This window comes from Lynx canadensis, chromosome B1 (assembly GCF_007474595.2).
Source record: "Lynx canadensis isolate LIC74 chromosome B1, mLynCan4.pri.v2, whole genome shotgun sequence".
Classification (NCBI taxonomy): domain Eukaryota; kingdom Metazoa; phylum Chordata; class Mammalia; order Carnivora; family Felidae; genus Lynx; species Lynx canadensis.
The window spans coordinates 16,739,030-16,762,286 of NC_044306.2; the positions used below are offsets into that span (position 1 = coordinate 16,739,030).

A 23,257-nucleotide genomic window follows, 5' to 3' on the forward strand; every position below is an offset into this window, starting at 1 on the left:
CCGTGTCGGGCTCTGAGCTGACAGCTCGGAGTCTGGAGCCTGCTTCGGATTCTGTGTCCCCCTCTCTCTCTCTCTCTATCCTCCTCCGCTCATGCTCTGTCTCTCTCTGTCTCAAAACTAAATAAACATTCAAAAAAAATATTAAAACTTTTAATCCGCTCAGGCACAACTAATTGTTTTCGTGTGGCCACAGCTCCGCAAGCCTGTGACGGTGCTTCTGGGTTCACGCCCTCCTGTGCCTTCATCATTAATTGTTCCTCGGTTGGTAACGCTCGACGATGTTGTATCTACCGTTGATCCGTTACCACCAGAAACAAAGTTGTTGATGAAAGCCGAGGGTGGCAGTGTCTCCTCCTGAGCAATTGGATGGAGCCTCAAGAGGACACCTGCTCCCCACAGGGGACGTTCACAGAGGTAGAGCCAGTCTGCCTCTTAGTCCGATGATTGTCAGTGTTATCAGTGACCGGCAGCTCGACTTTGCTTACAAGAGTGACAGTGACTCTCGTACGTGACTTAGATGGTCCACAACTGTGGGTAAAAGGACCACCCTGTCCTCAATTGTTTTTTTCTTTCTCTCTTTTCTTTCTTTTTTCTTTTTTCTTTCCTTCTCTGCCCTTCCTGCCCCCCTCTTTCTTTTCCCTCCTTCCTTCCTCTCTTTCTCTTTCTCCCTTCCTCCCTCCCTTCCCCTCCCGTCACCTCCCCTCCCCAGTCTTTCGCCTCCTCTCCCCTTCCTTACCCTTCCTCCCTCCCCCCCCTTTCTTTCCCTCCCTTCTTTCCTCTCTCTCCCACCTTCCCTCCCTCCCTTCCTTCTTTCCTTCCTTCTTTTAAAAACATTTAATTTCTTATTTATTCACCACTTCACTCTCTCCTTCAATAATTGTCTGCCAAGAACTCCTCAGGGCTCCGGAGCTAGAGACCCAAGCCTAACAGCAAGGTGGGAGCTGGTGTGCCACAGAAACACAACATAAAAATGAGCAAATGGGTAGCACGATGTCAGCTAGTGGTAGGTGCTAGGAAGAAAAAGAAGCATAGTGAAGACCCAGGACGGATAGAAGATCTCTTTTTAAATGAGATGCTGAAGGATGGCCTCTCCTGTTTGCTACTGCCCCCTTTCCTCTTCCGGATCCCTTACAAAGAGCAGATTACTTTCCCCTTCCAGCTGAAGCCTCGCCACGAGGGCAGTCACGGCAGTTCTGTTAAATTATTTATTTTGTAATTTATTCTGTTCCTATATCTTTTACTTACGTATGTGTTTATAATAATGGTGTTACATATGTAAAACATTATCTCACTGAAGTGCACCGGGAAGGACGGAGCCTAAAGTCGGGCCCTTCTCAGGGACACTTAATGCCACAGCGATGCAGACCGCAGAAATCTCTCAGGCGTCCAAGGTGCACCTCCCAAGACCTTTCTCAGCTCTCAGTGAACTGAGATTCTTACTGAGCTGCACAATGTAGCTTTTGTTCATCTGCCTCTTTCCTGGTCGGCCCTTCTCCTGGCCCCACAACAGCTTCATGAGAAATTCAAGGCTTTTCTCTTAAAAAAAAAAAAAAAAAGTGTGGAGGGGGCACTTCTGGGTGGCTCAGTTAAGCATCTGACTTTGGCTGGGTTTATTATCTCGGGTTCTGCGAGTTCCAGCCCTGCATCGGGGCTCTGTGCTGACAGCTCAGAGCCTGGAGCCTGCTTCAGATTCTGTCTCCCTCTCTCGCTCTCCCCCTGCTTGCCCTCTGTCTCTCTCTCTCTCTTAAAAATAAACAAACACTAAAAAAAATTAAAAAAAAAAAAAAACAACAAAGCCCAGGTTCTCTGAAAGCTCCCAGGGCAGATCACCACCCTGTCTCCAGCCCAGCACCCTGTGCTCTCCCATCCAGCACCCTGTGCTCCACTAGGGACTCTCCTCCATTCCCCTCTCCCCAAAGTGTCCCGCTGCAAACCCCCCTCTCTCCAAGCCACTTTCACTTCAGATAAATAAACCTATATTAGTGTCCTTTTGCCATGTGACAACTGACTGCGATCTTAGCAGTTTAAAACAACCCTAATGTATCCTTCTGTGTTCTGTGGGTCAGTAGGTGGGCTTAGCTGGGTTCCCTTTTTCGTGTCTCACAAGCCCCAAACCACGGTGTGGGTGTTGTGGGAAGAATCCTCTATCAAGGTCATTACACATTTGTTGGAAGTAGTAGAGGCCACTCTGGGGTCCTTGCCGCAGGCCCCACCGGTGTCAAAGCCAACGAAGTCCCTCTCGCCCTTGGTGTCTGCCTTCTCCTTAGGCTAACCACAGAAGCAAACTCTGCTTTTAAAGAGCCTCCGTGATGGGATTAGGCCCCCGCATCATCTCCGTTTTGATTAGCCCCAAATCAACTGTTCAGCGAGCCTAATTACACCTGCAAAATCACTTCTGTCACGTAACGCAACCTCCTCGGGGACAGACAGGGCGTCTCCTCCTACATTCGGTCCCCGGGATTAGACTGGGAAATCTTGGGGGACATTTTAGAATTCGGCCTACCCCTGCCCCTCTTCGAATTATTTCTCATTTGGTTCTTCCAAGAAGAAATTTTTGAGTTTCATTGCCTTGCTAGAGCATAACTTGCGTTTTGCTGTCAGGGGTATTAAAATGGAACACCGAAGTCGACGCGAGTAGGTTAAAACCTGTAATCGCACCTTTTAGGGAGACAACCTCTGAGGGTTTCTGCTGTGCTTTGGAGGCAAAGGTGGATGTGTTCCACTCGTCGTTTTTCTGCTGAGGCTGGTAACAGGTGAGATCCCCTATTTAAATTCTTTCATACTGCACGGGGTAGAACATTCCTTTCTGTTGACGGCTGGTGTGCTAGTTAATGCCCGGAATCTACAAGGCAGCACAGCATGCATATTTGAAATATGCCACTTCGTTACAGCCAGAAAATATTTTACCGGCAACATTATGCTACATTTTTAATAAACACGGCTCTGCACTGCAGTAATATGCATAAAATATTTACATAAGGCTCAACTCCCTAAAAATCTGATTTACTAGCCAGAATGATGTACTATAACTTGGAGGGTTGGAAGACAAAGGAGATTTAGGGGGCAAGTGGTTATGGTCTTTAGGCAGTTTAAAAAGCACACAAAAAAGAATAAATTATTTATGTAGATCGAGTAGGTAAATCTAGGACTGAAGGATAGAGGTTGCAAAGAACGTATATCTCCGTATACAAGGAGGATTTTTATTAAATATAAGAATAAAAATAGAACTCCCTGAGCTGAAGCAGACGTCTGGGAAAAGCAGTGTGTTTTGTTTTTGGGTTTTTTTTCCCCAGATGAGGCATCCTGACAGGGAAGTCTAAACTCTGCCACGAGTGCTTTTTTTTTTTTTTTTTTCCAACGTTTTTTATTTATTTCTGGGACACAGAGAGACAGAGCATGAACGGGGGAGGGGCAGAGAGAGAGGAGACACAGAATCGGAAACAGGCTCCAGGCTCTGAGCCGTCAGCCCAGAGCCCAACGCGGGGCTCGAACTCCCGGACCGCGAGATCCTGACCTGGCCGAAGTCGGACGCCTAACCGACTGCGCCACCCAGGCGCCCCTGCCACGAGTGCTTTATAGCAGGTTTCAGATTACTTTATCTGAAAAGGACCAGATAGTAAATCGTTTTCTGCTTGCAGGCCGTGCTGTTTGACACAATTACTTAACTCTGTAGTTGTAGGGTAAAAGCAAGCATAGACAATACATGAATGAATGGGTGTGGCTGTGTTCCGATAAAACTTTATTCATAAAAACAGGCACTGGGGGGCGCCTGGGGGATGCCTGGAGGGCTCAGTCAGTTAAACGTCCATCTCATGATTCGTGAGTTCGAGCCCCACGTGGGGCTCTGTGCTGACAGCTCGGAGCCTGGAGCCTGCTTGGGATTCTGTGTCTCCCTCTCCTTCTGCCCCTCCCCCGATCACGCTCTGTCTCTCTCTCTCTAAAATAAATAAACATTAAAAAAAAAAAAACACACAAAAAGCAAAACACAGGCACTGGGCCAGATTTGGTCTGTGAACCGTGGTTTGTCAGCTCCCGCTGTATCTCGTTTCCTGAATCGGGTAGGAGAAGGACCTAATCGTCTACCAACTCCCTTCCATACTCAAAACTTCAGTGTTACTACTTAACACGCTTCTTTGACTAGAGTTTGGAAAAGCGTAGATATCATTTGCCAAAAGGTCCTTCCAGAAGGAGCTATGCATCCCTTAGTCAGCTGTCATCCAGGTAACTGTGATGGAAAAAGTTCAGTTAGACGAGAATTCGGCTGCATGACTCCATATAACTGGGGTTGTTGTGAACATTTCTGAAAATGGAAGTCTGTGCATGCGTAGGGTGGCCCTAACATGAAATAGTTAACTTATTAGATAGCTGAACACAGGAAATGGACGTTCGTAGAATATGTTGACAGGACAAAAAGTTGGAACTGTTGGCCAAAAACCAAAGTCAATATTGGAGCCAAGCAAATACTGCCTGCAGTGCTCCATTAGGAGGCCTTGAACCGTCCATTTTTAAGTGGCGAGAGACATCCTCACCTCCAGAACCACGGAAGCAATTTCGCTTTCAGGTAGAGAATTTCTCTTATTCTGATTGCTTCCAAATAATGTGTGTGTGTGTGTGTGTGTGTGTGTGTGTGTGTGTGTGTGTGTATTTTTTTAATTAAGCGTATAAGCTTATTTCTACTTTGAGAAGGAGCTCTCGGTATGTGTTGTAATTTCTGGCCTATTTAGTGAGTGTAGAAGAAACTCGATGTTCTTATACATGAAACCTTTTAGTCTCAGGCCATTTTAAAAGCAAAGAGAATATTGACAGCTTTAACACTTAAATGAGTTTGATCATGTTGAGTGAGTGCTTTTCTTCACGTAGGGACTCTGGGCCGACATCGTTGCCATTATTTACAATAATTTTCCTCTTGCTCCAATCAAGGGGTTTCCGTCTACCAACTCCCTTTCAGTAATTATCAGCCGCATAGGTGGCAAGTGAGGGACAAACACAGCGTAGTCTAGAGGTCTCAGTGGGAATCTTGTGCGAAGTCCCCAGCATTAAATATACAGAAAGCTCCTGTTCCCTGTACCGGTCATTATGTGCTTAGATTTCCAAGGCAGACGTTGATAAGAAAATCTCCATCACCGTAAATTAGGCTTCGTGTCAACTATGAGCTGTAACCAGCAGGATTACACCCGTGTTGCTTTCTCTTTTAGGATGATTTCATTCAGGCAAGCTGCTTACTTCACATGCTTGTTTGCTACAGTTTCCTGTGGTGAGTGGATTATCTCTAAGACCTAAGGTTGTGTGTGGGAAAGGAGTAGTTAACAAGAATGCCAGCCCCAGAGAAAGCCACTGAACATACAGCTTCGGGAAGGAGGCAGACCCCAAAAGTCAGGACGCAAATCCTTTTAATATTCAGAGGCAACTGCTACTTTTCAGATGCAATGCCTTAGACACATGGGCGCTGGGGAGCCCAGAAGTGAGAATGTCTTTGGGCCTGTGTTAACAGAAACTTCTATTTGTCAATGGCTCTCTACAAAGCAGGTCTTAAACACTCAGCCCTCAATTTTTATTATTACCATATTCTACAAATCAGCTTGATCTAAATATTCAGGGTAGGCATTTTGTAGGGTCTGGGGCCGACCCAAGTCGTGTCCTAAGTCCCCGGTGCGTATTTGTACTCTTTCAGGCCACTGGGGAACTACTTCAGAAATGGAAGTATTTGGTTTAAATTTAAATTAGTAAATCATCCATTTGAGTAGTTCTGGTTTCAGTATTGGGTTTTGAACTTGTTTCCCTTTCTATCCATTCCATTAAATGTTCAGGGAATACAGATGATTCTGGACACTGTTTATCATTCATTGTTATAGAATGTCGTTTTCTCTGAGCCACCATTATGGGTAGATTTTGAGTCTATGTTCACTTAAAAAGACCACACCTCACTGGTTATTTACTTACCCCCCAGATGTATGGCTAAGATATAAATACCTCTTGGGTAAGGGTCACATTTGTAAAGGAATATAATTTCTTCAGGAAGAAGCTGACCCCCCCCCTTCTAAATGGAAATCTGCCCCCATGTCTAATTGCTTTTACCATGATCATTACCATATACAAATCCACTGAATACTGAGGAGTAAGAACCCAGAGATGCCATGGACTATGACCACTTCAATTTTATCTTTTTGGCAAAAAAATTATTCTAGTAAAATTAGAGGTGCAGGTAAGCAGCAAACGAGAAAGCGCACATTGTCTGAAGTCCTACGTTACAGAAATGGCCACTGTTAAAAATCTTTTTTAGTCCTTGAGATATTTTTCTACACACGTCTATTTACACCTTTAACGAAGATGTTATTAATTATACTTTTTTATAACTCACCTTCCATTTATAGTTATCTTTTTATATACATGACATTTTTTGCAGCTTAGTAATCTTCCTTACTCGTGGTATTTTTGTATGCACGTGCTTATACACATTCAGTTATTTCTGTAGAACAACATTTTGGAATAAGCAAATGTTAGGTACGAGGGCGTGTGAATATTTTAGAAGGTTTTGTGATATACGTAATGGAATTATCTTTCACAAGGGTGACTCTCCAGTTAGCCGTCTCCACCAGCAGATAAGAGTAATCACATACCCCAATTAGGTCAACTCCAGTAGTGAACCATTGTTTTGTGACTGGACATATAGTCACCTTTCTGGAAACAGTATCCTAATTTGTTTCTGGGAAACTTCTGCCTCCAAGTTTGGGTCTATGAACTTGGGACCCAGGCAGGCCTGGACCAGTAAGTAGGTCTACACATCCTGCTAGCTACAGTGACCTGACGAGAGCCAAAGCCCTAGAGCAAGACCTTTGCTTACACTTCTAGAAATAAGAGTTTTCTTCTTATCATTATTTCTAATTGGACTTGAACCACTGGGGAATACAAAGGCCTGGACTTCTGGCACCACCTTGTCACTATGTGGAGCTTGAGAGCGACAGCAAAACCATGGAACAGAGCACATGTATGAAGGGGAATTGTACCTTGATGGGATCAGCCAAGTACGCTGTCACATTGAACTAGGTTTTTTTATCATTTGGAGCCAAAATCAGCACATCAACACTGGGAACTTAGACAATTAAATTTTTTTTGCTGAGCTGGTGAGTAAAATGGCATCTGTTGTTTTAACTTGCCTAATCTTTATGATCCTTACCATTTTTCATATACTATTTATGTTTCTTTTGTAAATTACCTTCTCATTTCCTTTGCCCAATTTTTAAAAAATAGGGTATTTTTCTTCTTACTGATGATGTTTGTTTTTTTTTTAACAAGACCAAATAACCCGCCCGAAGTCCATGGACACAGCGGACAGCGTGACATAGTTTATGTTATGGGATAACTTGCGTAACTGCTTTAAAACTCTAAAACACGATACAAACAAGCCTATCACCGTTATCATCATCATCATTACCAAGTTTTGAGGATAAGCAAGAACACCTATTAGAACGTTCCCCCCAGTCTGCTCCAATGTTGGTCGGTTTCCAGTTGCACCTTCCCATCAGCCGAGTCACGTGGCCGAATGGGAACTCCCAGGCTGGCACAGGCCGTTGTTCGCATGCACGTTTGTGCGCTGCGAAGGGGGAGGATGGCCGCTTGATAACTGCGCATCAGCCACATGCACCAGTTGTCTGAAACACAGGTCACTTTGCAGGTAACACCGTCACCGGACTGGCCGCTCAGTGTTTTGGGTGTCTCTGAAATCTGGGCCTGTACACTTGGCAACTTGCATTCCCATAAGCTTCCACCTGAAGAGATGTCTGCTTTTTCTAAATATAAAACTTGCCCAAGGGATAGTCATCTTAGCCACACCACCGAGAGGAAGAGAAGCGAGACGCGATCTTGCCGGGTTAGGTCATCGTAATAGAGCTCAGGGCCAGAATCCCCAGAGGGGTGGGATAGTGTAAGAGGGCATTTTAATCTTCAGTGCGTAATGAAACACATGTGTCTAAGCTGCCCATTCCCTGGAGGGCAGTACGAAAATAGATGTCCTGGAGGATGAACAAAGTTATCATTGGCGTATCTTGTGGTTAACGGACGATTGACTGGCAAGCAAGTGTGCTATCTAGCTGGAAAAGCTTATTAAGCTGACTTTAAAGTGAGCCTTTCATCAAAAATAAATAAACATTAAAAAAAGGGGGGGGGGCGGGTGCGCCTGGGTGGCTCAGTCAGTTAAGCTTCCAACTTCAGCTCAGGTCACGATCTCCCCGTCCATGGGTTCGAGCCCCGCGTCGGGCTCTGTGTGGCAGCTCAGAGCCTGGAGCCTGCTTCGGATTCTGTGTCTCCCCCTCTCTCTCTCCCCCTCCCCCCACTCTTGCTCTGCCTCTGTTCTCTCTCTCTTTCTCAAAAATAAACGTTAAAAAAAAGAAAGCGGGTCTTTCAAGGTAAACCCGGATTCATGCATTAAAGGTTTACTTTTAATATATGAAACAGTAGAGCAGTAAAGGTATCCCTTGATATTCTCATAACACGTGAGATGCGGGGTCCTTTAGAACGGCGACCAATTGCAGACAGCAAATAGTTCAGAATGGATGTTCAGGGTAGCATAGGCCTGCCTTTGCATTTGCTCATAGAAACCAAGCGAATAAATGTCTCCTCTGTACGAGCCGACTAAATACCCAATAACTCGTAGTTTGCTGACATTAAACTGAGATGGGGAACAACACTGAACATTGCACGCTGGGAAAAGGAACAGGGCTGGTAGTGAGAAGAATTCGGTTTCTCTTCCTGGACGTTCGTTAGCTACGTGGATCTTGGGCAAATGTGTACTGCTCTGAGACTCAGTTAAAGTCAGAGGCATATAATGAGGTCTGTTCCTAACTTCCCTTACAGAGCTGTTGTGAGAATCTAGCAGGAACGGTTGTTATGAAAGGGTTTTGAAAAAGAGATCATACGTTGTTGTGGGTTTTTTTTTTCCCCTTAAGTTTCATATTTGACTATAGTTGACACATAATGTTACCTTAGTTTCAGGCGTCCCACATAGTGCTTCAGCCTCTCTCTAGTTAGGCTGGGCTCAACCACAAGTCTATCTACCGTCTGTCACCATACGTACAACACTATTACAGTACCATTGACTGTATTAGCTATGCTGTGCCTTTTACGCCCGTGAATTATTCATTCCGTAACTGGAAGCCTGTTATTTTCAAGGCATGGTATTTCCATAGCATGTTAGGCAACAGGGAGAAACCTAGCTAGAATTGTATTTTCTTGGGGACAATTTATGGGAAAATTATTGTTTGATTTGATAAAAATCAACCAAGCTTTTTTATATGGAAGTACCCATCGAGTGACTCTTCAATAACACGACACCTTGTTCAAATAGTCACCTCAATATGTGTCATTCCACCTCTCTAATGAAAGTCCTGTTGTGAAGCTCTTTGGATAGTTAGTGGAGGAAGTAAGAAGGTTCACAGCACAGACGGATTTCTATCAAGATAGTTATTTGCCTTCATTCCAAGTTAATGTCTCTTTTCGATGATTGTACCACAGGCTGCCTGACTCAACTCTATAAAAATACCTTCTTCAAAGGTGGGGACCTAACTGCCATGTATACCCCGAATGCCGAGCACTGTCAGATGATGTGCACATTTCATCCGAGGTGTTTGCTCTTCAGCTTTCTTCCTGAAAGTTCCACTAATGACACAGACAAAAGGTAAAAGCTGATATTTCATTATGGGAGAAGCCATCCATGTTTCAAACTAGAGCCAGTGACGTGCAAAAAAGGTGTAGCTATTTCAGGGTTATGTTTCCCAAATGGGGTCCGAGGGCCAGCTTCACTGGAGTCACCTAGAGCGGTTGGTTCTTACATTAGCAGAGTCTTAGACCACAGCCTTAGACCCCAAACCGTTTGGCCTACTGAACCAGAGTGGCTTGGGCCTGGAAATACACATGCTAGAACAACTGCTGCCTTCGCCGAAAGTAGTAGAAACGAGGCATTGTCTACCCAAGGCCTCGAGGAAAATGCTTGAAAACCATTGGGTTAAGCGATTGTCTCAAGGAAGGGTCTAAAAACAGGTGAATATTTCACCTGAACAAGGAAACATACTTATTGCCTGACTCGTGATCGTGTTGGTGGATAACACGGTCTTAAGAAAATACAACGGAAGGCAAACATTTTGTTGACGATAAAGTTGAGGCAGTTCCAGAGCTTGTGACCTCCGGAAAGTTCTGGACTGAAGGGGCCTGTAGTGAATGACTTTGGGCACCTGTGGTACATACATTATGTGTGTGTGGAGGGGGGCATGCGCATACGTGAAAATACATATTACTGGCATTTTGGAAAAGTAAGAGCACTGGAAAAAATAGTCACTAAAAATCTTATGAGGTCATACAGCCATGGTTTCATAATCATTTGCTTTCATTTTGTTCAAAATACAGAATGAACATTTCTGTGTTGTTCCATTTCCAGAAGCCTTTTATCTTAACACCATTTGAATTTAGAAACGAGAAACTAGGGGCGCCTGGGTGGCGCAGTCGGTTAAGCGTCCGACTTCAGCTCAGGTCACCATCTCGCGGTCCGTGAGTTCGAGCCCCGCGTCGGGCTCTGGGCTGATGGCTCAGAGCCTGGAACCTGCTTCCGATTCTGTGTCTCCCTCTCTCTCTCTGCCCCTCCCCCGTTCATGCTCTGTCTCTCTCTGTCCCAAAAATAAATAAACGTTGAAAAAAAAAATTTAAAAAGAAACGAGAAACTAGATAAACATCCCCTGATTCAACATGTTAAGCGTGTACAGAAAACCCAGACTGTATGTGACAGGCATCAACTTTTCAAATAAAAAGTTGAGTTAGGTTCCAGAATCCTTGTGAAAGATTACCAAGAAGACTGACATCAGAGGCAGAAGTGTTCCATTACTGTGAACTAGAAGGAGTTAATGAGCAAGATGAACACCTTATAGAGATCCAACTCTCATGACCGATTTAATTTCTTACGTGAAAACAGTCACCAGGTGAGAACATAATCCTCCCAAAGTTTAGAAACATGGGGACAAAATCATTACCTCTTTAATATGATTGACTTTCCGTACTTAAAAATGTTTTGTTTTTTTTTTAAAGAGAAATAATGCTGAGGTTAGGTATTACAAAGCCTGTTAGATTTTATGCAATTGCTTCTAAGAATGTTCTTTCTAGCAAGCGTCAGGGAAGCTCTATTATTTTCCTTATTCCTGGCCACATTTATTAGTGTATAGAAAATGTTAGACATCTCACCAGTGTGTGTTTATTATTCTACTCTCTAACTGACAGTACTTTTAAAAACAGATTTGGTTGCTTCTTGAAAGACAGTGTTACAGGAACCCTGCCAAAAATGTCATGGGCAAATACAATTTCTGGACACTCCTTAAAGCAATGCGGCCATCAAATAAGTGGTAAGCTGTTGATTTCTTGATTTCTTATTTGAATGAGTAAGGGGTTCACCTTAAAATAGCTTCTGTTCAATCTCTGTACTGCCTTGGACTTTTGGAAGGGAGTACTCAGAAGGATAACAGAGATGGGGCACTGTTCTGGATGTGTCCTCCCTCTTGCCTTTACCAGTTACGTGCTTAAGGAGCCTCTATTCTTTACGAGGTTAGCCCTACAGTATAAGATTTGCAGAAAGTGAACCACATTCAAATAATTGCCTCCTTCCCCCACCTCCAATTGCAGATAAGGCTCTTTAAGAGAACATGGAGAGTGTCTCTATTCCCGTTTTACCTGAGATAATTTGTGCCCCAGTGGTTCTCAATAGTTCTCAACCAGGGGTGACTTTGTTCTTCCTCCATGGGACATTTGTCACAACGTGGGAGGATGCTACTGGCATCTAGTGGATGGAGGTCAGAGATGCTGCTAAAGATTCCAAATAGGGAAACCCCCTATGGCAAAGATTTTCTGGTCCCAAATGTCAATAATGCAGAGGTTACAAAACCCCATTATGCCCCCAACCTGAAGGCCTGGGCTCTGTAAACCTTGCTAATAAGAATAATACCTCCAGGGTACCTGGGTAGCTCAGTCGGTTAAGCGTCTGATTCTTGATTTCTGCTCAGGGCATGATTTCTGCTCCGGTCATGATCTTGTGGTTTGTGGGTTCAAGCCCCACATCAGGCTCTATACTGATGGTGTGGAGCCTGCTTGGGATTCTCTCTCTCTCTCTCTCTCTCTCTCTCATCCTCTCTACCTCTCTTTCTCCTCCTCCCACTTGCTCATGTATGTGTGCTCTCTCTCTCTTTCTCAAAATAAATAAAGAAACTTAAAAAAAAAAAGAATAAGACTTCTTCAAAAAAAAAAAATGTGAGGACTAAGAGGCCAGGAAATTTAAATTCTAACACTTATTGCTACTAATGTCTTGTGAAACATTTCCGACCCTATCCTAATTTAAGGCAAATGAACCATTTCCCTGACATCGCTGATCTGAAAGTGAAAGGTACAGAAAAGAATCTCTCAATTGATGGGCTGGCAGAACCTTCAGATAACCATGTTGTGACTATGTATCACTGCTGTTTTATCTTTACTGCTTACAGTTAATTTTGTACTTTCATATTTCAGGTGTTTTAAAGTTTTTAAAATTTTTTTTAAATGTTTATTTACTTTTGAGAGAGACAGAGAGACAGAGAGACAGAGCATGAGCAGGGGAGGGGCAGAGAGAGAGGGAGACACAGACTCCCAAGCAGGCTCCAGGGTCTGAGCTATTAGTACAGAGCCCGAGGCAGGGCTGGAACGCATGAACGGTGAGATCATGACCTGAGCCGAAGTTGGAGGCTTCACTGACTGAGCCACCCAGGGGCCCCCTAAAGTTTTTGGGTTTTTTTTTTATCCTTCCTTCCCCAGTTACCACCAACCACTCCCTCAGTACTCATGCATATGCATCTGCAGTTTGTATAGTATCCAGTCCTTCGTTATAAACATGGGGATCTGACTTAGCCAATGTGTAGCTTACCTGAGGACGAGTACCTGTCCCATTTTATAAGATCAAATTTATGTCCTCATACAACTTAATGTAAATTATTCAATTAAGCATTATTTTTCATTATGTTATCATAATAAAATTTAAAGAACAATATTTTGCTTTTCTCAATAACTAGTAGTCATTGTTAATTTTTTCCCAAACTTAGTCTTATAGAACTTGATTTAATGTTCCCTTCTAACTCTCCCCGAGTATCTCAAATTAAAGTGAATAATTGCTCCCAAGGACATAAAGTCCCTAAGCTCGGGACCAATTTTCATTTGAAACAGTTATTGGTAGATTTATAGCTTTCAATTGATCACAAAGAAAAGTGTTAGTTTGCAATTAACCCATTCCAACTCAGTGAGTTTCTTTTCTCGTGCGCACCAGAACTGGAAAGAGACTTCATTTCTAGAATCTACAGACTCTTGTGTGCGTGAATCACTGTGGCTTATCCACTGCTCCACCCACCTCAATATATTGTTTTCCTACTAGTTTGTACATTTTCTGTCTTTCCCACCATTAAATGTAGTTTTATGCCTTTTTTCATCATCCCCCTGAGGAGTGGAACATTACATCCAATACATTATGGTTTATACTGCTGGTTTCTTTATCCAAGGTTCTAACTAATGTATTTGAGCGCTTTAAAAAAAAAAAAAAAAAAAGGCCTAGGGGCGCCTGGGTGGCTCAGTCAATTGAGTGGCCGACTTCGGCTCGGGTCATGATCTCACAGGTTCGTGGGTTTGAGCCCTGTGTCGGGCTCTGTGCTGACAGCTCAGAGCCTAGGGCCTGCTTTGGATTGTGTATCTCCCTCCCTCTGCCCCTCTCCTGTTTGCACTCTGTCTCTGTCTCTCTCTCTCTCTAACCTCTTCTCCTCTCTCAAAATAAGTAATCATAAAAAAGTTTATAAAAAAACAAATTAAAAAAAGCCTAAATCATAAATTTGGTTCACTGTCTGTTAAAATAATTCTCTATATTTTTTGCATATAGATACATTCCAACTGAAAGGATGCTTAAGTGGAATTTAACAAAATTTTAAAGCAAGAATAAAATTGGATTCCTCACGAAATATACAAGAACTGTTCACCTTTTATGATAACCATTTGACACATGGATGTCAGTGGCAGGGCTTACGGATGAAATTCGCCATCAGGCAGGCGTGGTTGAAAGCCAAGAAGTAAGCAAAGTGAGAAGCTTCTTCATTCAGCGCAGGAAGTCAAAGGCACATCAGTTAGTATAACAATGCAAATTCCTAGAACAATCACCAGGACCCCCATTATTTGCCTCGTTTGCCTTCCTCTGCTTATTGTTAATTTCAGGGTGAACTATTACCCGTATTGTTTTGCACGTACTTTACAATTTGGGAAGCACAGTTACCCCTTCTCCATGGTAGTGCTCTAAAACCTACTGGAATGTGTTTATTTCAAGCAGAGTTTGATCATCTAGTGATGTAACAAAAACTCCAAATCCCCTGACTAATGGGGCAGTTGTGAAAAACAGTATCATCCTTCAAAACTACCCTAACCGATGATCTACGTCTAGAAGGAAACAGACTGAATTTGCTCTGTGCATCTTGTGTGTACAGCTTGCCATCGAGACATTCATAAAGGAATTGATATGAGAGGAGTCAATTTTAACGTCTCTAAGGTTGAAAGTGTTGAAGAATGCCAAAAAAAGTGCACCAACAGCATTCACTGCCAATTTTTCACATACGCCACTCGCACGTTTTACAATGCAGAGTACCGGTGAGTAAAATTCATAGCGTCTGTCCTTTCCGATGGTGCTTTTGAGATTTAATTGTACGCTTCATAACTTTTTTTTTCCGCCCAGTGGAAAACCAAACAGGGCTTTTAGACCCAACCACTCCACTTATTTATTTGCTCAGTTTTGTTGCCAGTTTTTCTAAGGAGAATAACTTCCATCTCTTGGGGAATGAGGGTTTGGTTGAATAATGTCTCCCGCCCCATTCTCACCCGAAGCTTCCTTGGGTAGAGCGGAAAGATGTCTCTCTGATTAATAATACAAACCCCGAACCCACTCATTTTCAAAGTCATTGTTCTGATTGCTTTGTTTCCCACCGACCATAGATCCTTTCAACGCCAAATGGGCTTCTGCGTGCATCTTGCGGTTTGGGGAGAGAAGTAACCTCTTTTCTCCACATTCAGGAACACCTGCCTTTTAAAGCACAGTGCAGGAGGAACACCCACCAGTATAAAGCTCCTGGCTAACGTGGCATCTGGATTCTCTCTGAAGCCCTGTGCACTCTCAGAAATTGGTAATTGTATGCCTACTATTTCTTTTTCTTTTCTAAAAAAAATGTTTTAACGTTTATTTATTTTTAAGAGACAGAGAGACAGGGTGTGAGTGGGGAGGGGCAGACAGAGAGGGAGACACAGCATCCGAAGCAGGTTCCAGGCTCTGAGCCATCAGCACAGAGCCCGACGCGGGGCTCGAACTCACGAGTGTGTGGCTACCAGTTCCCTGTGTGATTGTAGTAAGCAGACTTAGAGTCTCCCAAAGACGTCCCCGCTTATTTCCTGCAACACGTGAATATGTCACCTTACGTGTCAAAAGACGTTTGTAGATGTGATTTTGAGATGGGAAGATGGTTCTACATTATGTGCGTGGGCTCAATGTAGTCACAGGAGTCCCTATAAGAGAAAAAGGAAGAGAGAGGGAGAGAGATTTGAAGATGTTGTACCACTGGCTTTCAAGATAGAGAAAGGATCCACAAGCCAAGGAATGATGGTAACCTTTAGAAGCTGGAAAAGGCAAGGAAACAGGTCCTCCTACAGAGCTTCCCGAAGGAACAAAAATCCTGCCGACATCTTGATTTTATCCCAGTGAGACCCATTTTGGCCTTCTGATTTCCAGAACTGTGAGCTAATATATTTGGGTTGTTTGAAGCCACTGGGCTTGTGATAAGTGGTCACAGCAGCAATAGAAAACTAGTACAGTTACATTGCAGGGAAAACAAGAAGGTCGTTTCCGGGCAGTGTCCACTGTCTAGTGAACCCACTCTACCATAATGAATCAGCAAAGTGCTATAGTTTCAGACATTCAGGTAATTTCGATGGAATTATCCAGAAAATCGTCATGACCTTCCACCAGATTTAGCGTATCAGAGTGTGAACGATAAGATGTTGCTGAAACCAAATCACCAATGGCCAATGCCACACGGCATCCAGTGCCAACTCTGTGCCAGGATCGGCATCAGGTGCTGGGCTAGGTCCCCTCTGCAGGAGGTTGAGAACTTGTCAACAGCGCATCTCTTCTCCTGTTTCCTTTTCCTGTTTCCCCTTTTCCTTTTCCTGTTTCCTTCTCTGTTTCCTTTTCCCTCGGGCATACCCCCCCCATGGTGTGTACCAGATTTCCAGTTCAAATTTACTGAATATTTCATTTTTAACATTGATATTCGGTCCTTTTTTTAAAAAAAAAAGTATAATTTCTATCTCTTTATTGATATCCTTTCTTTGGCAAGACAATGTTTTCATACTTTCTTCATTTTTTTAAACACGGCTTCCTTTAGTTTTTCGAACATATTTAAGATAGCTGGCCTGAAGTCTTTGTACAGTACAAGAGGAAGTTTGTACTTCCTCAGCAAGGGTTTATATTAACTGCCTTTCTTTTTTTTTTTTTTTTTTTTTTTTTTTTGCATATGGGCCATTCTTTCTTGTTTCTTTGCATGGCTTGTAATTTTTTGAAAAAAATTGAGACCTTTTTTTTTTACAACTTTTTTTAAATGTTTATTTATTTTTAAGAGAGAGAGAGACCCAGGGGCGCCTGGGTGGCTCAGCCGGTTGAGCGTCCGACTTTGGCTCAGGTCATGATCTCACTGTCCGTGAGTTCGAGCCCCGAGTTGGGCTCTGTGCTGACAGCTCAGAGCCTGGAGCCTGTTTCAGATTCTGTGTCTCCCTCTCTCTCTGACCCTCCCCTGTTCATGCTCTGTCTCTCTCTGTCTCAAAAATAAATAAATGTTAAAAAAAAAAAAAAAAGAGAGAGAGAGAGAGAGACCTAGAGTGCAAGTGGGGAAGGGGAGAGAGAGAGAGGGAGACACAGAATCCGAAGCAGGCTCCAGGCCCTGAGTTGTCAGCACAGAGCCCGACCTGGGGCTCGAGATCATGACCTGAGCTGAAGTCGGAAGTTTGACCGACTGAGCCACCCAGGTGCCCCGAGACCTTTTGAATAATAGCATATGGTCACCCTGGAAATCAGGTTCCCTCCTTCCCCAGTCTGCTGTTGTTACTGCTTTCTGTTGTTACTATTTGTTTGGTGACTTTTCTGAACTAACTCTGTAAAGTATTTATTCTTTGGAGTATATGACCACTGACTGATGTTTCCACTTAGTTTTCTTAAGAGTTATCTAATGATCGGACGAGGATTTCCTTAGATGCCTGCAGTCAATAAGTTTCTCAGTCTTTGAGGAGGGGCTTTTTGCGAAATTTCGGAGCATGCTTTCAACGTTCAGACAGGCGTTTCACAACTTTACCAGGGCCTTTTCTTTCTGCTGACGCAGGGCGAAACATCAGCCAGCCTGAGAGCCTAGGACTTTCTCAAATCTTTGGGGGGCACAAGCACAGCCCTGGTTATGCCACACAGCCCTGTACTTGCACATGGCCTTCCAGATTCCCAGGAATACGTCTAAGATTTTCACCACCACCTTCTTTCCCCTGGTTTCCCTTTTAAGATCTTTTATGAGCCTGTTGTTTGTTCCAGCTGTGATTAATGCCCTAGGAAGCTGCAATGTTACATAATCGCCCCTGTTTGTTTGTTCTAGACAAACACTTGCAAGGAAAAGGCTGTTAGTTAACACCGAAGAAGCTCTGAGCCATGGAAAATAAACTCAGTCCTTGCGAGTGGGATTTTCCCAAGAATTTCCAGACAAGTCAAATAATGGCATTTGACTGGGGATGCAGATGGGACATTGGAGCAGGCCCCAGCCCCATTCTGCCCGCTCCAGGGCTGCGGGACTGCTGGTCTCTTTTCCGCATGATTGTGAGGCTGTTTTCAAGGCTTTCATGGAGCTGGGGAGGGGAGAACTGGAACAGGGCAAATTAAAACCCCACGAAACTCATCCTTCTTTTTTTAAAATTCTTTTTAACCTTCATTTATTTTTGAGAGAGAGAGAGAGAGAGAGAGAGGAAGAGGAACCAAGAGAGAGGGAAACACAGAATCTGAAGCAGGCTCCAAGCTCTGAGCTGTCAGCATAAGACCCCCACTGCGGGTCTTGAACTCATGAACTGCAAGATCATGACCTGAGCCAAAGCTGGACGCTTAACTGACTTGAGCCACCCAGGCGCCCCATTTAAAATTTTATTTTTTATTTTTTATTTATTTTTGAGAGGGAGAGAGACAGAATGCTAGCGGGGGAGGGGAGGAACACAGAGAGAGGGAGACACAGAATCCGAAGCAGGCTCCAGGCTCTGAGCTGTCAGCCCAAAGCCTTATGCAACTATCCTTTTTTCTTAATGTTTATTTAATTTATTTTAGGGGAGGGGCAGAGAGAGAGAGGGAAAGAGAATCCCAAGCAGTCTCTGGACTGTCAGCACAGAGCCTGACTTGAGGCTCGATCTCTCGGAACTGTGAGATCGTGACGTGAGCCGAAATCAAGGGTCAGATGCTGAACCGACTGAGCGCCCCCCCCGGGGGGCCCCCAAACTTACTGTTCTTATAGAGAGTCAGCTGTTCTTCTTGAACAAACGCTCCCTGGACGGTTATAATTTGTTCAATTTCTAGAGTTCCGAAAACATTGATTTTGACGAATAGGCCGGTGCGCCCATCACTTTTATGGAAGAGAGGATTTTCAGAGGCCCTTCGTCTGCCATTCCCACTACGATCCTGTATGCTTTTGAGAAAACAAATGAAACACACAGGAAAAGTAGCTCTGAAAAAGAAAACGGTCTTTCAAACAAGATAGCCCCTGGCTTGTTATCATTGGGATGGGTCAGATAGGGACTCAAATTGTATTCAGTTCTGTGTTGCCTACGTCCTCTGCAGCGATGGATGCCCGGGGCACTTCAAAAGGGGGTACCAGGACCGTAAGAAATCTAGAAGCAATGGAAAACAAAAAGTGGCTCAAGGGACAGGTTAAAGGTATTTAACCTGAAAAAGAGTCAGGATGACTATCTGAATTCTTTGTTTATAAAGGGCTGTCTTTGGAGACAGGATTAGACTAATGTGTGTGGCTCCATTAGGTAGATGTAGGTAGAAGCTACCATGAAGGAAATAAAGAAAGAAAAAACAATCCTAACACCTAGAACAGTCCAGAAAAGAACTAGGCCTTGTCAGGGGTGCCTGGGTGGCTCAGTCAGTTAAGCGCCCCAGCTTCGACTCAGGTCACGATCTCACGGTTCATGAATTCGAGCCCTTTGTCGGGTTCTGTGCCGACAGCTCAGAGCCTGGAACCTGATTTCAATTCTGTCTCTTTCTCTCTCTGCCTATCCCCCACTCACGCTCTGTCTGTCTCTCTCTCTCTCTCTCAAAAATAAATAAATATTAAAAAAAATTTTAAAGAAAAAGAATTGGACCTTGTCATGAGGAAGTGAGCTCTTATCACTATAAATATCTAAGAAAAGTTGAACAACTCGTCACGTACGTCCTTCAGGGGATATAGTTGTAGGTTGGCACAAGTTTTCTTTCAGCTTCCAGAATCTGTGTTTTGGTTTTTTTTTTTAAAGATTTAATTAGTTGAAGCCTCATTTCCTAGACTCCCCACATGTAGGTATTATGTCACGGGAGGTACTTTCTCCTGATAAAACTATGTTCATTTAAATTGGGACTCCTTTTGTCCTTCCTGCAAATGCTATAATTATTCTTCAGGCTCCCATCATTTTAATAAAATTTATGTTATCAAATTGAGTAAACTTAGTAAATAATATGAACACAAATAAAAACGTAATTTAGAATTAAGATTATATTGGGGCACCTGGGTGGCTCAGTCGGTTAATCGCCGGACTTCAGCTCAGGTCATGATCTCGCAGCTTGTGGGTTCAAGCCCCACATCGGGCTCTGTGCTGACAGTTCAGAGCTGGGAGCCTGCTTCAGATTCTGCGTCTCCCTCTCTCTCTGCCCTCCCCTGCTTGCGCTCTGTCTCTCTCTCAAAAATAAATAAACATTAAAAAAAAAAAAAAAGATTACATAAGGATAATGAAGGTGGGTTTTCTCCTATTTTTATTTTTTGGTCACCTGATATTGTTGTTAAACGCTTTTCATTAAGATCTTTTTCATAATACTCGGGAAAATACCACACAAAACCTTCTGCTCCTAAGGCCTGGAATTCAGGGTCGAGGTACCACAAAGAGAATGTGAGGATAGGCTGAGTAACCTAAATATTTTGTTTGCACTGGTCGGCCTGGAGCTGGACACACAGGTTGAGCTGTTTCATTTCTCTGACATGGGAGTCTATCTTTTATCGGATTTAGCCCAATCTTTCCTTCTTCCAAATGACAAACAACGAGTCTGAGGGTATTCCAACAGTCTCCCCCCTCGAGGATGTCTAGCGTTATGAATAACAAACAGTCGTCATGTCCTTTCGTTACGATGACAAAGTACAGTCACCTGAGCATCGTGCGGTTTGAGGACTGTCTTCCCTCTGTGAGTTCCCAGGTTGCCGCAGGAACATTTTCCAGCATCTCGCCTTCTCGGATGTGGACGTTGCCAGAGTCGTTACCCCGGATGCTTTTGTATGCCAAACCATTTGCACCTATCATCCTAACTGCCTCTTCTTTACGTTCCACACAGAGGCATGGCATCTGGAACCGCAAAGGTAAGAATGTGCGACGTTTGCTACCGTCCGGCCATCGCCGTCATTTTCTAGTTTGAGTGTTTGAAAACTTCTGGGAATTTCGCGCAGAGCGCTCGAAGCCGCAGCAAGCCCTTTTCCGCTAGGTGCAGGTTAGTTAGGAACTTCATTGACTTTTCCACCTATGTTCTTTTTTTCTTTTTTTTTTTTTAAATGTTTGTTTATTTTTGAGAGAGAGGGAGAGAGAGCGTGTGCAAGTGGGGGAGGGGCAGAGAGGAGACTGGGAGATAGAGAGTTCCGAGCAGGCTCCCCAGAGCCGACGTGGGGCTCAAATTCACGAACAATAGAGCATGACGTGAGCCGAAACCAACTCAAAACCAAAAGTCAGACACTTGGGGGCGCCTGGGTCACTCAGTTGGTTAAGTGTCCAGCTTCGGCTCAGGTTAATGATCTCGCCGTTCAGGGGTTCAAGTCCCATGTCGGGCTGTTGACAATTAAGGCCTTTGTGTTCCCTCTTTTTAAAACTCATAGAAAAAGGGCACCTGGGTGGCTCAGTCAGTTAAGCATCTGACTTCAGCTCAGGTCATGATCTCACACTCCGTGAGTTCGAGCCCCGCATCGGGCTCTGTGCTGACAGCTCAGAGCCTGGAGCTTGCTTTGAGTTCTGTGCCTCCCTCTCTCTCTGGCCCTCCCCCGTTCATGCTCTGTCTCTCTCTGTCTCAAAAATAAATAAAAACATTAAAAAAATTACTAAATACACTGAAATATAATCATGTTGCCTACTTTTTTCCATTATTCAATTCAAATTCTATGAGACTCAGGCTTCAAGGTTCTACACTGAAGATATTAACAAAAGCACAAAAATCTTGGACTTAAAAAAGTCCTATGGGGCGCCTGGGTGGCTCATTCGGTTAAGCATCTGACTTCGCCTCAGATCATGGTCTCACGGCTCATGGGTTCGAGACCTGAGTCCGGCTCTGTGCTGACAGCTCAGAACCTGGACCCTGCTTTGGATTCTGTGTCTCCCTCTCTCTCTGTCCCTCCCCCACTTGATCTCGCTTTCTCACTCACTCTCTCTCTCAAAAATAAATAAAACATAAAGTTGTTTTTTTTTTTTTTTAAACAGAAGAGTTTCTCAGAAGAATAAATTTTGCAGAGGTGCTTTACAAAACGCGAAGTGCTTTGTTTAGTGTTTGCCTTTAACGCAATTTTGTTTCTCTGTCTTTTGCTTTTTTTTTTTTTTTTTTTTTTTTTTTGTTAATAGAAACGTTTGCTTTCTTAAGACTTCCAAAAGCGGGACACCAAGTTCCCCTACTCCTCAGGAAAACACCATATCTGGATACAGCCTTTTAACCTGCAAGCAAAGTTTGCCTGGTAATGTGATTCAATGATGATAGTGATCTTTTAACAAGTAATAGCAATGAAACAATCCTCAGTGTACCAACGACTTGTGTAGATGTGGCTTAACTGCTGTTTTCATTTAATGCCTTTTTATGTCTCTAATTCACACAGAGCCCTGTCATTCCAAAATTTACTCGGGAGTTGCTTTTGAAGGGGAAGAGTTGAATGTAACCTTTGTTGAAGGAGCGAATGTTTGCCGAGAGACTTGTACTAAGACGATCCGCTGTCAGTTTTTTACTTATTCTTTACTCCCAGAAGACTGTAGAAGAAAGAAGTTAGTGAACATTCATTTTTCACAGACAGTCGGCAAGCCGATTTCATGAATGATCCTCCTCTGTGAAGGTTTAATCTTTATACCGATCCTTTTATCTAGGTGTAAGTGTTCCTTACGATTATCTTTGGATGGGTCCCCAACTAGGATTACGTACGGGACGCGAGCGAGCTCTGGTTATTCTTTGAGGCTGTGTAAAAGTGGGGACGGTTCTGGTGAGTAAGCCTCACTTTTTCACGGAACTGTAAAGGCTTGTCTGTGTTATTCTGATAGCTTGCTTAGTCTTAAACAATAGAACTGTGTACTTTGTTTCCCTTGGCTCCAGAGAACTCTGATTCACCTCTAATTCCAACCATTAACTTTAACACTCTCTTTTCAGTCTGCTCAGCAAAAACAGACACACGCATTGTTGGAGGGACCAACTCCTCCTGGGGAGAGTGGCCTTGGCAAGTTAGCCTGCAAGTGAAGCTGACAGCCCGGAGCCACCTGTGTGGAGGGTCAATCATCGGACACCAGTGGGTCCTAACTGCCGCCCATTGCTTTGATGGGTAAGTTTTGGGTGCGTCCTATCCAGGGTCTTATCTTGCCTTTTCGTTTTGAAAACTAAGTTCAGGGTCTAGATCATCATGTCCGTTTATTGATCGAAGTTTATTCTTCTTGAATAAAAGACATTTCAAGCGAGGGCTTGTATTCACAATGGTGAACAACGAGGTAGGGCCTGTCTGAGCACTGAAAGACCTGAGCCGTCAGCACGCAGTGTGGCCTCTTTGCAGGAATGCCTGACATTCCTGGGGGGTGTCACTCCTGCTTTAAAGCAAAACGAAAAATGCCCTGTCTGCTGCTACCTCCACCTACCGCTCCCTAAATGTATTCTTTAAAGACTTTGTTTTCAGGCCTGTAGAGATTTACTTTCAGC

The 23,257-nt window shown here is 43.7% G+C and overlaps 1 protein-coding gene across 7 annotated transcripts in view; it reads left to right on the plus strand.

The window, feature by feature from the left end:
- KLKB1 (kallikrein B1) overlaps positions 1-23,257 on the plus strand; it is a 33,328-nt gene that overhangs the window by 1,944 nt on the left and 8,127 nt on the right. The window contains exons 1-12 of one of the 7 annotated variants that reach the window (XM_030312158.1): positions 5,224-5,254; positions 6,912-7,121; positions 7,294-7,672; positions 9,508-9,670; positions 11,272-11,378; positions 14,514-14,673; positions 15,094-15,203; positions 20,534-20,693; positions 21,934-22,043; positions 22,182-22,344; positions 22,444-22,556; positions 22,721-22,889. In XM_030312158.1, the coding sequence (XP_030168018.1) occupies positions 9,564-9,670; positions 11,272-11,378; positions 14,514-14,673; positions 15,094-15,203; positions 20,534-20,693; positions 21,934-22,043; positions 22,182-22,344; positions 22,444-22,556; positions 22,721-22,889 (1,199 nt within the window). In that variant the 5' untranslated portion in view covers positions 5,224-5,254; positions 6,912-7,121; positions 7,294-7,672; positions 9,508-9,563. Of the gene's footprint in view, positions 1-4,451; positions 4,562-5,195; positions 5,255-6,911; positions 7,122-7,293; positions 7,673-9,507; positions 9,671-10,647; positions 10,962-11,271; positions 11,379-14,513; positions 14,674-15,093; positions 15,204-20,533; positions 20,694-21,933; positions 22,044-22,181; positions 22,345-22,443; positions 22,557-22,720; positions 22,890-23,257 lie in introns of those variants that run through there. The other 6 variants (XM_030312154.1, XM_030312155.1, XM_030312159.1 and 3 more) reach the window with 6 other exon arrangements.